The 15,143-nt window shown below is 39.7% G+C and overlaps 1 protein-coding gene across 2 annotated transcripts in view; it reads right to left on the bottom strand.

Moving 5' to 3' along the window:
• Positions 1 to 726: 726 nt before the first annotated feature.
• The window catches only part of CHODL (chondrolectin), a 75,546-nt gene continuing 61,129 nt past the window's right edge, over positions 727 to 15,143 (bottom strand). The window contains exons 3-7 of one of the 2 annotated variants that reach the window (XM_069945563.1): positions 12,317 to 12,474; positions 7,242 to 7,289; positions 4,851 to 4,934; positions 4,392 to 4,494; positions 727 to 1,186 (exon numbers count right to left, since the gene is read on the bottom strand). In XM_069945563.1, coding sequence (XP_069801664.1) covers positions 1,102 to 1,186; positions 4,392 to 4,494; positions 4,851 to 4,934; positions 7,242 to 7,289; positions 12,317 to 12,474 — 478 coding nt within the window. In that variant the 3' untranslated portion in view covers positions 727 to 1,101. The remainder of the gene's footprint in view (positions 1,187 to 4,391; positions 4,495 to 4,850; positions 4,935 to 7,241; positions 7,290 to 12,316; positions 12,475 to 15,143) is intronic. The other variant, XM_069945564.1, reaches the window with a different exon arrangement.

Below are 15,143 nucleotides of genomic sequence, written 5' to 3'. Positions count from 1 at the left end.
TATACTTGTATATCTTGTATACAATAATATTATTATTATTATTAATAATAATAATAATAATTTATTATTATTATTAATAATAATAATAATAATAAAATACAAATAAAAACTAATAATAATTTTACAGTATATAAAAATAAGTCATTCACTGAAATTCTTTTAGTTATACTATTCAAAATGACAAAACCCAAGTGTTTGGCTTCAGCACCTGGACCTTCACCCACTTACAGAGTGCTGGCTTCTCCTCTTTCTTTGTATGTATGTGTATATATACTATATATATATATATATATATATATATATATATATATATATATATATATATATATATATACTATATATCTATCTATCCAGGATGCCTCTTTAAGATTTACTTTTAAGGTCAGGTTTTCCTTATATGATTTAATCATATCAGATTGTGGATGACCAGAGTGCTGATATTCATTAGAAATCATCTGGAAGGATGTAGTCCGTGGAGGCAAAGGAAGGTGGATTCTTTTTCCGACAGGAAGTGAATCATACATGTATATTCCCCAGATATGCACCGCCTCTTCCCATACTACAATGTGATGTAAGACAGGTAGACAGACCAACATGCAAACACGACTTTTCTATCAAATCTTTATGCAAAGATAAATTAGAGTTGTATCTTTTTTTACAATACACATTCATAGCAATAGACTTTAATGTTCATCAAAAAGTACAATACAGAAGGATCGTGATAATAAAGTCAACCATTCTCATTGCAAACAGTGTCAAACGTACAGAACATTTCTTTGTATAAATTGAAAGAGGAATTGTCCGTTTCCTCGGCTGCATGGTAATTGAAGATTTTCAACCAGCAAAATAAGCATAGGCTTCTTTATTCTAAACGGAGCAAGACTCGGATTCCGGTTTATTATGAATCAAACATGAGTATTACAAAAGTGTTCTTAAAATGTGCCTCAAGGGGGAGCCATTAGTTCTTCTCGCTGAACAGAATACTGATGCTGCTGAGATAGCAAGTCATTCCAAGCTGATGCTTTAAAGTTTAGTGATCCAGAAAATACATTGTGATACATTTTTTTTCCTTGCATTGTGGCGATATGAGTCATTGTTTTGTTAAACTTCCATAGTGATATCGCTCCTCGGGGCTTTGGAAATCCACAGGGTAGATTGAGTCGGGCTGGTCTTTGAACGTTCTTTGCTGAAAGTCAGAAAACCAATACAGAGAGATGAAATATTACTGGGATGATAGTGGGTAAGGAAGGAAGGAAGGGAGGACTAGAGAGGATCAGATGGAGCTTCTGTGATTATACCTCTGTTTATGGGAATCAAGAAACGTGGGTTTATAGGAGAACCATTGGTTAATGGGAAGGCATGGGGGAAGACGTAGGTGGTGACAGAACTACAGATATTGCTGCACAACTAGGTGTCCTTGTTTTATTAGCTGGTTTGTCTTTCTTAAGTCTCCCAATGCCTAGATTTTAAATGAAATACTACAAGATAAATGATAGATATACATGAGATAGATAGATAGATAGATAGATAGATAGATAGATAGATAGATAGATAGACGACTGTTGATCAATATTTAATGGGGACTCCATAATCACTTCTTCCCCAAACCAGCTCACTAGAGCCCATGTAGGCATTAAGCGTAGGTATTTGTACATGAGTGATGTCCCATACACATTGCTGCTCACTTACACTGTAGTTTTAGTGCCACAAAAACTTTATACAGGAGCAGGGACTCCTGTCAAGGAAAAAAAAAATCCCTGTTTCTTTACAATAAGTAGTGGTGTTCTATGAGGCACTTAGTTCATTTGTGATAGATAGATAGATAGATAGATAGATAGATAGATAGGAGGGAGATAGATAGATAGGAGGGAGATAATAGATAGATAGATAGATAATAGATAGAAGGGAGATAGATAGATAGATAGATAATAGATAGATAGATAGGAGATAGATAGATAGGAGGGAGATAGATAGATAGATAGATAGATAGATAGATAGATATTAGATAGACAGATAGATAGATAATAGATAGATAGATAGGAGATAGATAGATAGGAGGGAGATAGATAGATAGATAGATAGATAGATAGATAGAAATGATAGATAAATGCAGTGTATGTCGGTATGCCACACAAAGCAAATATTACAGTGACAGTAATAATAAGCAAAGGTTTGCTATTAAAAAATTTCTAAACTGTGATAGCGATTTTGTGGTATACATCATATATTGTACGGTATGCAATGTCATGTGTGTGGGATGCACAACCAGACGACTTCGCACACCCATACTGGAACATATATATGATGTTAACCACAGTAATACTAGAAATCTATCAGGTGCATCCAGACATTTTGTGGACAATCATGGGGGCAGTATGGACTCTATGCGGTTTCATGCTATAGAAAAGGTTCCACCGCTACCGAGGGGCGGTGATAGAAGGAGCAGATTGCAACAGAGAGAAGCTTTTTGGATATTTCAGCTTGAAACTTATTTTCCTAATGGCCTGAATCTGAGACGTGAGTTGCTATTGCAATATTAAATTCATTATTATTGTGATTGTATACATATAGTATGTCATAAGATGATAAATGTTGTATAATCTTGCGACATGCAATGCATGTAAATATTGGCACTTTTTGTTTAGTATATCCCGGTAGCATTGTTTTTAATTGTTTATGTTGGTTCTAATTCACTTAACACGTGTAACATGTGTAACAAATTATGTTCTGACATCAGAGAGAGGTGGAGCTTAGGGTTTAAAAGCCAGCTCTATACAGAGATACAATTGTAATGATTAAGGATGCGATAGCATCAGAAACGCGTTGACATCTGAGTGTGAATACTGCTGTTATATCTGTGGTCTTTTGGGTCCGAATAAATAAATTTCATTCATCTGCAACACGCTGGTCCAGTGTATCGTATTGGAGTAATCACAAGCACCTGTTGTAGTGTGGACCGTGCGCAGCAGTGGTATCCGGTGAGCTGGCTGCTACCTATCCTGCACATATTTTAAACAACTTCCCTTAATGTTATAGCCTGATGTGTGATTCTCAACATATTTGTAAATCTCCTTTCTTTTCCTTTCTTTCTTCTCTTTTTTTTTTTTTTTTTTACTAATACTAATGAGTTACTCCTTATTCCCCCCCCCCCCAAAAAGAAAAAGTATAGGCCACTAGGTGCCTCCCTTCTCTACAAATTGTCAAGAAATTTCTGTCTTTAGTAACTGAGAGAACCAGGACAAAACACAATGGGGGAGATTTATCAAAGGGTGTAAAATTTAGACTGGTGCAAACTGCCCACAGCAACCAATCACAGCTCAGCTTTCCTTTCAGCACTGCCTAAAGCTGAGCTGTGATTGGTTGCTGTGGGTAGTTTGCACCAGTCTAAATTTTACACCCTTTGATAAATCTCCCCCAATATGTTTAGCATCTGCTTTATGCAGCAGATGGGAAGAGCCTGGACTATATAACTGCAATTTCTGCATAGGTCAGTCCACTCTTAATGGCTCACACTGTTCCTATAAGGTAAATCCGGGCTTTTCTCTCTTCTCTCACCAGCCATAAAGCTCTCTGTACATGTCCCTTGTGTGTGAATAGCAGTGTATCCCCTCCTTTATGTTCACAGTGTTGCAGTTTATTTCTCTGGTCTTACTATTATAGTAACCATTTAATTGCTGATTTTGTTTCTTGCAATTCTGGACACACAGCACCTTGCAAACCCAGTGCATCAGTAACCCCTTTACTCTTCGATATGCCATCTATTTGCCACAGAACGTACTGTGTAAATCATCGCCCACCACACAGCCAGCATGTTTAGTGCACTTCCAACAGCAGTATATCATGGCATAGCAGTAAGGACTGAGTATTGTGCAAGGCTGTGATTTACTACACACATAAGGGAAAGGAAGTGACTGTGTTGTACTACTAGCAAAAAAGCTCTGATCTTCCCCCTGAAATGGAGAGAATGAGACAAGACATAGCTGTGCCCCATAGAGGGAACTCTCAGGTACTCAATAACAGCAGTGAGAGAGCAAAAATCACTCCTCTGAAGAGTTAATGTAGCAAATCCAGGCAGATTTAAAAAAAAATCTTTTAAAACAACAGGTACATTTAAAGTTTTATTTCGCTCATGGTTTTCTCATAGATTTATAGTAAAAATGATATTTCATTAAAATCTAATTCTGAATCTATTTCAGAATAAGAAGCTTCCCGTAAAATCCTCCCCCCCCCCCCCCCCCGGCGGTCAAAAGGTCCTAATTTATCGCCTCTTCCTCCATCCCAATTATCCCATTCTGACTTAAATTACGATGACCCGAAACGCCTTAAAATTTTCTGAGAGGGGAATTGATTTACATCGGAGCAAGCAAATTTTATGAAGCGAGAGTCTGTACCTTTTATGTAGCATTTGGAAACAGCAGGTCCCCAAAGCCACCAGTATCAGCAGCAGCAGCGGGATGGTGGGTATAATAACATAGATTAGGTTTGGCATAAGTCCTAGAAGATAAAGAGAAAAAAACAAAAAAAAGAAAATATTAATAATCCACCTTCCCACTCAATTGTTCCAGGCCCCAGTTTGCCGCTCGTATCTAATATTCTCTGCTTAAACAGCAATAGAAGAATATTTATTCCGGCTCTTAAAGGTATTGATAATTAATAAATGATCGTCCGCTATCTCGGCCTTAATTACCGCTCGTAGATACAGCACACGCTGCTGGTTTTCTTCAGTCTGACAACTATATTATGGGGATATTTACTGCATGCTGCTGCTCTTATTGGAAAATGAAGTAAGCGTTTCGCCCACACAAATGAATTTTTAGCTGAGCTGTTTCGAGTTAATGGAAACAAATCACCTGTTTCAGCCACGGAGACATGAGAGGAGTCCTCCGGTTTGCCTGTAGCGAACGTTATATCTGTTGTCACAGGAGACAGCGGGTCTGGAAGTCAGAAACAAAGTATATATTATTAGTTCTAGTCATAGTATTAATAGTAGTGGTGCTTCCGATGTTATTAAGCTCTGTTCACATCTGCCTTATGGTTTCTGTTACTATCGGGGACGTGGGGTCGGAAGAATACGATGGAATCTGGGATCCAATTTAGAGATGGACATAGTCCTAGTTAAACATATGGAAAGGACGATATATTTCACATTGATTTATCTCAGTGATTAGAATAGCCACAGGTCATTCTCAATGTCTAGTCCAAGGGTGTCAAACTCAGTGCCCCCCATTCTCATAATGGGTGGAGAGCCAAAGTTCTAGCTGTCCAGACACAATAGGAATTGTAGTTGTGCAACAGCTGGAGGGTCATGATTTTGACACCTGTGGTCGAGTCCATCTCTTCCATATCCATTTAATGTTGTGATTTTTTAGGATTGGAATCAAAGGCAAGAATGTCCCAAAGTAATTTCTGGTAGTTCTCGTAATGTAGTCAAGTTTTTGGAATATTTCAAGAAGATCAAAAAGATCCATAGGGAGATAGAGCTAAGGTGGCCATACACCTTCAATAGTTGTTGGTCGATCTGTGATCCCTGCTTAGATATAAGCATTCAGCTTGGCCAAATGTTCATGAGTTCTGAAAGGGGAACTAAGCTGCTATGGACATGGCTTATCTCTAAAAAAACAAAAGGGTTACAGTCCAATGTGTATGACTTTCTCATCATCTATTGGGGGGCCTCCATACACATGGACAGTTAGCCAGTCCAGTCAAAGATGGCAGGTTTAGCCACCTTTTAACTGTTGTGTATGAGGGCCTTTAGGGCCATGACTTCTTTACAGCTAGTAGGGTCCTCCACAAGTATACTAAGAAATCTTCTGACCCATTAATGGCCCTTCAAATACAACAGGGCCTTAAAGGTCAGACAGGGAACAATACAATGTTTTTTCAACTTTGAAGCCAAACTTCTGCATGTAAGGTCTATTTCTTATGGGTCGTTTCACACACACACACACACACACACACACACACAATTTGATCTTAATCATAATATGTCCAGTGGCGTAAAATAGAGAACCCCATGAGTTCTCCGCACTCTTCTCATAGCCCCTTGCTTGGTAACAATGGAGAGTACCGCACAGTTTCTCACTACAAAGTAGCATTAAGGAGAGCATGAAGCGGAGCTGGGACCCTCTTCTCAAAGGACTACATGGCCTGCCTCTATAGTACATACAGCTTTAGATATGTTCTATGTCTATGATAATAGCAACGTTTTTGAGGTAAGTGACATGTTCGATAGAGATAGAAGGTAGACATTGGAGTTACTAGGAACACTAGTCTTATAATAACCTTAGGAAAGGGACAACTGTGTCCACCCTTTCCTGTACATTATGTTAAAGACTCTAGTTTCTCACAATGCAAATTGAATCCAATTTATGTGACATGCTAGCAAAACAGGCAGGCTGCAGTCCATATGTCCAATAATGGATAGCCACATATAGCACAAAAATCTCCCAACATCACGCTGCAATTGTTATTTATTTTTTTAAAGCTGGTCATCTCATGCCACTCATCTCAGGATATGTCAAGCCATGAGGAAAGCCAAGGAAGTATATTTTTTCACATGCCCCTAATTACTAGGTAGGACAAGCATAGCTATAAAAGCTTGTTTCCTGCAACGACTACTTCAAGGGACTTTATGATGGATCCCGTTGTTTCGAAATCTCAACTAGATAAAACGTCATAATCCAAATGATCCTCCCACCATTTGGACCAGGTTAACTTTGTACCAAAAGACAGGTCAGAGGATGGACCCATATGAACTTCGGTGGCATATCTAAATGGCCACAAGGGCTCAACTCAAGGGAAGGACGGAAGTCACTGCATATTCTGTTTTCTTGATTCCAATAGTCCCTTGCAGGACTGTTTATGGGACTTTTTCAAAAAAAATTAAGACTACTTTTTTGAATGGATTGATCTATTTAATAAATGGATTGAATCTGACCATAAATCACTACTAATATATTTATCCAATGTGTGTATGTTTTTTTTACATGTCTGATCTCATGAGCCTGACTATATAAACAAGCTATATAAAAAATCTGGAGTCACATCACATCAAATCTGGAAATTAAATTACAACAAACCAGAAGGTAACATTCAAAACCATGCACAATTATTATGCTCTACGAGATTATTTCTCCATCTTTATATTCGGCCATAAATATATCCGTAATAATTGAGTTATCCGTATGCCTGGTGAATCACTGGATACTTGCTGTATAACTGGAAGGCTTTTAGTTTCTTACCATAATCTGGCTCTGCTCTGTCTCCTAATTCTTTCTCTAGGATATTTTCTGTTAAAGAAAAGAGAATCGCCCAAGAGGTGTAGAACTCAGTTAGCTCCGTGTAACAAGCACTCATTTCTCTTACACTTACTGTGTCATGCCACATCAGCGGGATTACAATGAGCATGCCAGCAGAGAAGAGAGCTCCCCATGCAGGGACTGAGCTTTGTGCTACATGTCCTATTACTTTATGGTGTAGCTAAATGTGTAATGGGTTTTGTCATGGTTCCAAAAAAAAAATTATATAGAAAAACAAGATGAATTATTTTATCTTTGTTTTTCTTTATTAAAAACTTTTTAAATATAAACTTGAGGGGAAACTTAGCAATAGAGCTGTTGCAAAAATATGAAAAATATTAAGCAAAATATTTTTAAGAGGTATTCCCATCTTAATTAACATAGTTATACTTGTAGGACTCGCGTTTTTTGTTTACAGCTTATTATCTAGGTTACAAACCACCATCCTGCTCTAAAAGCTGTGGTCTCTAATACATACTATGATACATCTGTTCTCAAATAGTCATGTGACCATCACCAGAGGTTGCAGTACAGATAAAGACACTGCAGGAGCTGGGAGAGGTAAGTGACATCTCTCTGAAAAGGAGAAGAACATCCATAATTTTAATAAAGACACTGCAGGAGCTGGGAGAGGTAAGTGACATCTCTCTGAAAAGGAGAAGAACATCCATAATTTTAAAAGGTGTTCTGCTCTTCCTAGGGGGATAAGTGGGTATGCTGTGCATCCCCACTTAACCTTTGCCTGGCCAACTAAGCAGGAAGCATGCCTTGTATGCCTCCAGCTCAGCTGCAGTACTGACACTGGTTCACTCAGGAGCAGAAGCTTTCTGCTCTTGAGTGGGAAACCCAGTTTAGAGCAAAGATTCCCAACTCCTGTGAACAGTGATACCCATACATCTTCAGTAACTACTGCTCAGCTGACATTCCTCTCCCCCAAATTTGCTTCGATGCCAAGCAATATTTGAGAGCCAAACAAACAGGAGAAAATGTTTTGTGGTCTGAATACCATGTTGTTCGAACACAGAGGTGTTTGGAAACTCATGTAACAATGTAAATCGCTATCTACATATACACCAGCCCAACCAGACTGCTTTTAGAGCAGAGTAGTGGTTGATAACTTAGACACTGAGCTGTCAACAATGGGAGGGAAACAGCAGCATATCAGGAGAAGGCAGCAAGTTAGCAAAGTAAATTGTATTTGAAAAAAATTGTTACTTGATGTGTTTACATGTGTATATTATTTGAGATGGGAATACCCCTTTAAAGGGGGTTTCACTTTTTTTTCTTTCAAATCAACTGGTGCTAGAAAGTACCAGATATTTGTAATTTAATTTAAAAAAAAAAAAATCAAGTCTTCCAGAACTTATCAGCTGCTGTATGTCCTGCGGGAAGTGGTATTATTTCTATTTTTAAGAGCAGGAGAGGTTTTCTATTGGGATTTACTACTGTGCTGGACGGTTCCTGACAAGGACAGAGGTGGCATGAGCACTGTGTCAGACTGGAAAGAATAAACCACTTCCTGCAGGACATACAGCAGCTGTGGAAGACTTGAGATGTTTAATAAAAGTAAATAATAAATCTCTGGCTCTTTCTAAAACTAGTTGATTAGAAAGAAAAAAGAAACAAAAAACTCCATTGTTACATCCACATAACAAAATAAAGAAATTCTTAGTTGTTTCTTTATGAGCAAATGACGCTACAAGGAAAACTCATAACACTGTTGCTATAGAGTGTGGTGATTATTTATTATGAATCCAACATGCTAAATAAAACAGGAGAAATATTAGGAAAAAAAACACATTTGAAACATATGTGTGACCATGCTGTTCTTTTGAGGGATGCAAAATGAATCTGGCTCCCTCCATCTACAGGAGCTTTCTCTGTATGAAAATGTATGCAAAGAAAAATGTCAATGAGTGCTTGTGGACAGGGACAGCCAGAATTTACAGGGGTTCTCCACTCCCTATATGTTTAAAGGGCCATGTAAAATTGTTTACAGAGTACTCCCTTCCCCCCTGTAATCTGTGGTAAAAGTTATCAGTCTGTGTTCAATTTATCTGCAGTGCCACCACAGGTAATATGAAGTATTAAACATTGTCCATTCAAGTCAATGGGTTGTTTGTGTAATGCAGGAATGAACTGGTCCTTCAGGGTTAGAAACACTCTTTTAAAGGGGCCTATCAGACAACGATCAGCTGATGAAACAATCATCAGCTGATCCTTTCTTTAGGCCCAAACCTATAATCATTGGGCACCGAGCACACATCACTACGTGTAGTGGCCGGCAGCTGACGATTCTACAAACAGTATACATTATCCATTTGCATTACGTTAAATCAACATTAGAGATGAGCAAATCTTGAGCACACTCAAGTTCATCCAGACCAGAATTTGTGGCATTTGATTACCGGTGGCTGCAGAAGTTGGATGCAGCCCTATAGTCATGGCCAAAAGGTTTGAGAATGACACAAATATTATATTTTCACATGATCTGCTGCCCTCTGGTTTTTATGTGTGTTTGTCAGATGTTTTTATCACATACAGAAATATAATTGCAATCATATTATGAGTAACAAAATCTTATACTGACAGTTAGAATGAGTTAATGCAGCAAGTCAATATTTGCAGTGTTGACCCTTCTTCTTCAGGACCTCTGCAATTCTCCCTGGCATGCTCTCAATCAACTTCTGGACCAAATCCTGACTGATAGCAGTCCATTCTTGCACAATCAATGCTTGCAATTTGTCAGAATTTGTTGGTTTTTGTTTGTCTACCCGTCTCTTGATGATTGACCACAAGTTCTCAATGGGATTAAGATCTGGGGAGTTTCCAGGCCATGGACCCAAAATCTCTATCTTTTGTTCCCTGAGCTATTTAGTTATCACCTTTGCTTTATGGCAAGGCGCTCCATCATGCTGAAAAGGGCATTGTTGATCGCCAAACTGCTCTTGGACGGTTGGGAGAAGTTGCTGTTGGAGGACATTCTGGTACCATTCTTTATTCATGGCTGTGTTTTTAGGCAAGACTGTGAGAGAGCCGATTTCCTTGGCTGAGAAGCAACCCCACACATGAATGGTTTCAGGATGCTTTACAGTTGGCATGAGACAAGACTGGTGGTAGCGCTCACCTCATCTTCTCCGAATAAGCTGTTTTCCAGATATCCCAAACAATGGGAAAGGGGATTCATCAGTGAAAATGACTTTACCCCAGTCCTCAGCAGTCCACTCCCTGTACCTTTTTGCAGAATATCAGTCTGTCCCTGATGTTTTTTTCTGGAGAGAAGTGGCTTCTTTGCTGCCCTCCTTGAGACCAGGCCTTGCTCCAAGAGTCACAGTGCGTGCAGATACACTAACATTTGCCTGCTGCCATTCCTGAGCAAGCTCTGCACTGCTGGTAGCCCGATCCCGCAGCTGAAACACTTTTAAGAGACTATCCTGGCGCTTGCTGGAACCTCTCTCCTTGAAGTTCTTGATGATGCGATAGATTGTTGACTGAGGTGCAATCTTTCTAGCTGAGATACTCTTCCCTGTTAGGCCATTTTTGTGCAGGGCAATGATGACTGCACGTGTTTCTTTAGAGATAACCATGGTTAACAGAAGAGAAACAATGCTGCCAAGCACCAGCCTCCTTTTAAAGTGTCCAGTGGTGTCATTCTTACTTAATCATGACAGATTGATCTTCAGCCCTGTCCTCATCAACACCCACATCTGTGTTAAAGGAGCAATCACTGAAACGATTTTAGCTAAGGCAGGACTGCAATGATTTTGAAATGTGTTTTGGGGGATAAAGTTCATTTTCTAGGCAAATATTGACATTGCAAGTAATTGCTGTTAAGCTGATCACTCTTTATAACATTCTGGAGTATATGCAAATTGCCATTTTAAAAACTTAAGCAGTAGGCTTTGTAAAAATTAATATTTGTATCATTCTCAAAACTTTTGGCCATGACTGTAGGGAGTCCTGGAAAATATGGATGTAACCATAGGCCATAGGCTGTATATATGTTTTCCAGTACACCCTAGGGCTGCATCCAACCTCTGCAGCTACCAGTAATCAAATGCTGCACATTCAGATCTTTTCTTAGAGAGGAGCTCTCAAAAGTTTAATTTGGACGATTTAACAAATGTCTGTAAAAATCTTAGTTTATAACTAAATTGTTATAATAAAAACTTTATAAATAGCTTTCAAACATGTGTATAACACTGTAACCTGTAACCTGTAAACTGCATGTAACAACTGGAGTTGTGGATCCTCTGGACCCCCGCTATCAATGGCGTAAGCCGCCCAGAGCAGGGTCCAAGAGGCCATTGGTCTTCACCAGTTCCAGCCACAAGGCGGGATGGACGTGCTGCAGCAGGCAACCCCCAGGTCGTCACCCTTGGCTTGACTTGCTAGCGGTTTGGGGGCGAGGTGCAGCAGGACAGCTGACAGGAACACAGAAATGTCAAGCACGGCTCATAGGTGGGAACCAAGAGTCATTGGTAGGAACATTGGGCGGGGGAGCTGGGAACGCAATTCTAAGAGTTATCATGCAGAGGCACCAACGGCAGGATCAACCTGGAATTATAGGGAATGTTTGGTGCAACTGTCCAATTAAGGGCTTGCTGCACCTTTAAATGTTACTGAGCCGGTGCATGCATGCCCTAGGAGGCGGAGGCGCGCATGCTGACAGGGAGGACATCGAGCAGGAGCGCAGACAGATAAGGTGCCCTGCACAGCCAAAGAGGAGGCAGTGCCAGACCCTAGCACATAGACACCTATGTCAGCCAACACCAGAGACCAGGAGGAGTGGGTGCAGCAGCAGGGCAGAGGACCGCCGCAGCTGTTACACTGCATACATGATTTTGCATATCAGAAGCCGTGCATGTGGACATAGTCAAGCTTCTATTCACAGAGGGCAAACAGAGATCTTGAAAACAGTGAGGAATTGGCAGAAGTATATTGACACACCAACATTTTATAATGTGGAGAAAAAGAAATATGTGAAACAATATTAACATAAATAGTAATTCACCTACCTGGAGGGTATTTACATATAAAATTGTGCTTCATATTACACCGGTCATCATTCCACTGGTAAAGATACGGACCCCCAATACCAGGATTCGCTGTTGGCTGATGATACATGACAACGCACGCTTCACTCCCACAAGACGGCTCATCCGCATACCAGTTCCTGCCAGGATACACAAGTAGCATGGCTGAAATAGCACTTAAAGGAAATGTTTTATCAGCACAGTTACATTAAAGGGTATTTCCAACGTATAAGGCTATGCAATATCCTATGGTGGGCCTCTGCAACCACTTTAAAATAAGAATGGCAAATACAATCTAACATTTTGGCAGTAATAGCTTGATGGTAGAACTGGATTTACGTCCAGAGTATCTGTTGTGTTCACAATAATAATAATAATAATAATAATAATAATAATAATAATAATGTAATAAACTAATGTTAAAACAGATGGGGGTCCCACCATGCATGAAGAGTACACATATACACACATACTTACTGTATTCTTACACACACACACACACACACACACACACACACACACCAGGGCACAGCAGAACAGGACTGATGCAGTCAGCAGCACATAGGTGTCAATCTCTCCCTCCCACTTTTTAGGTTAGACTAGACTGCTGTGTGTACTGTGTCTGCCCTCTGCTGGTGAACAGGAGTATCCTCCATGTAATATTCACCTTTCACCAGCAGAGGGCAACCAGTATTGCATAGAGACTGAGCTGGAAGAGGAGACCCATGAGGATGAGCCACACTGAGTGCACAAGGGAATGATTTTACCCTTTGGACACATTTACATTTCAAACAGGCAGATTTGATGCAGATCAGTTGTAAAAAATGTGCAGTGATTCTGCGCCAAAATAAATTAATGAATATACAGTCACATGCATTTCAATTTTGAACTAGGGAACATACCCTTAAAGGGGAACTCCAAACGTTTTTTTAACTGGTTTCAGAAAAATAAATAGTCTCAAGTCTCTCAGTACTTATAAGCTGCTGTATATCCTGCAGGAAGTGGTTAATTCTTTTTAGTCTGACATGGTGCTCTCTGCTGCCACCTCTGTCCATTTCAGGAAATGTTTAGAGCAGGAGAGGTTTTCTATGGTAATTTGCTCCTGCTCTGGACAGTTCTTGTCATGGGCAGAGGTGGCTTCAGAGAGCACTGTGTCAGTCTGGAAAAAATACACCACTTCCTGCAGGACATACAGCAGCCGATAAGTATGGGAAGACTTTTTAAGATTTTTTAAATAGAAGTAAATTACAAATTTATATAACTTTCTGATACCAGTTGGTTTGAAAGGGAAAAATATGTTGGAGTACCCCTTTAAGGGTATGTTCCCATGTGCAGAATTACTGAAGGTTTTCTGCACTTTAAATGCATCAGATTGTATATTAATTTATTTTTTTTTGGTGCAGAGTCGATTTAAAAAATTAATCAGAGTACCCCTTTCAGACTGTATTAGACAGTTTATTCCATGCTGCACTAATAATTAGTGATTAGCAGCCGACAGTGGGTTATTTTTCTTTTCACAGATGTGCACTTTTGCTCCTTTGTTGGCTGATCACCGACTCAATCTGGGCAATAACTGGTTTATGTGAAGGAGAAATCACATTTGGCATTTTTGCAAAAAAAAAAAAAAAAAGAGTAAAAACAAAACAAAAAACTTATGGCAGTGGCTTTACTTTTCCATATCAACAAAATCTGATAGGAGCCTTAGGTTGTGTTCATATTATCCCACGCTTGTATGCACGATTTCCAAGCAGCCTTAGGGCTGCATCCAACTTCTTCAGCCACCGGTAATCCAATCCTGCACACTCACGTTTGGACGATTCGCTCACCTCTACTCAAGAGCAAATCTTCAAATCTTCTACAACTACAGATTTACTTTTGATGCGTTGCTGCCCATGATGAGACTAATAATTCCTTCCATACTTCCATTATTATATATTCAGTCTCCTCCCATTTTTTAGCTGCTGCTTTTTGCTTAAGGCACAAATATCTGTATGTGAGGTGTTCTTTCTGCCCCCCCCCCCCTCTTCCAAGATGGCTGATGTAATTAAGTCCCTAGCCTGCATTATCTGCAACATTGTAGCTTCTTTGCAATGCTGAGAGGGTTAAGCACAGCGAGTTCATCAGCAGCTTGACTTCATATTAACACCCTTGGCATTACAAAGTAGCTACAATGTTTCAGATAAAGCCTGCCAGGGACTTGTTTACATCAGCCATCTCAGAAGGGAGGGGGAGGAGGGGGAGACAGAGAGGAAGGCTCACACACAGATTTCTGTGTCTTCAGCAGAAAGCAGCAGTTGAGAACTGGGGGAAGGAGACTGAATAGATAATAACAAGTATAGAAGGAATTGTTAGTCTCACCATGGACAGCAATATATTAAAGGTTATATATAGATAGGAGAAAAGTCCAGCACTCACCAGATGATGTCTTCAAAAGTTTATTGCATGGAAACCATTGCAGGGAGGGGGAAGGTGGATCAGTGAAGGTGCAGGCGCATCACCTGGTGATGCCACTATGCCACTGGGTTAGATGCCACTGGGTTAAATACTATTGGGAGTTGTTTGTATGCAGTGCGGGATGGCTGCTTCTCCATTCCTACATATTGAAGGTTATGTTTGAGTGGAATACCCCTTTAAAGGGGTTATATGGCTCTGCTTTCCTCCAGAAACAACACCACTCTTTCCTATGTGCAGTGTACATAACAGCTTGGATCCGTTTAGATAATTGAGGCTGAGCTGCAATACCAAAAAACACCTAAAAATAACAGTGGCGCTATTTCGGGAACAATGCTGACATTTTTTTTTTCTAATT

Source organism: Dendropsophus ebraccatus, chromosome 11, assembly GCF_027789765.1.
Source record: "Dendropsophus ebraccatus isolate aDenEbr1 chromosome 11, aDenEbr1.pat, whole genome shotgun sequence".
In the NCBI taxonomy this organism is placed as follows: Eukaryota; Metazoa; Chordata; class Amphibia; order Anura; family Hylidae; genus Dendropsophus; species Dendropsophus ebraccatus.
This window is presented reverse-complemented; position numbering and strand designations above follow the sequence as displayed.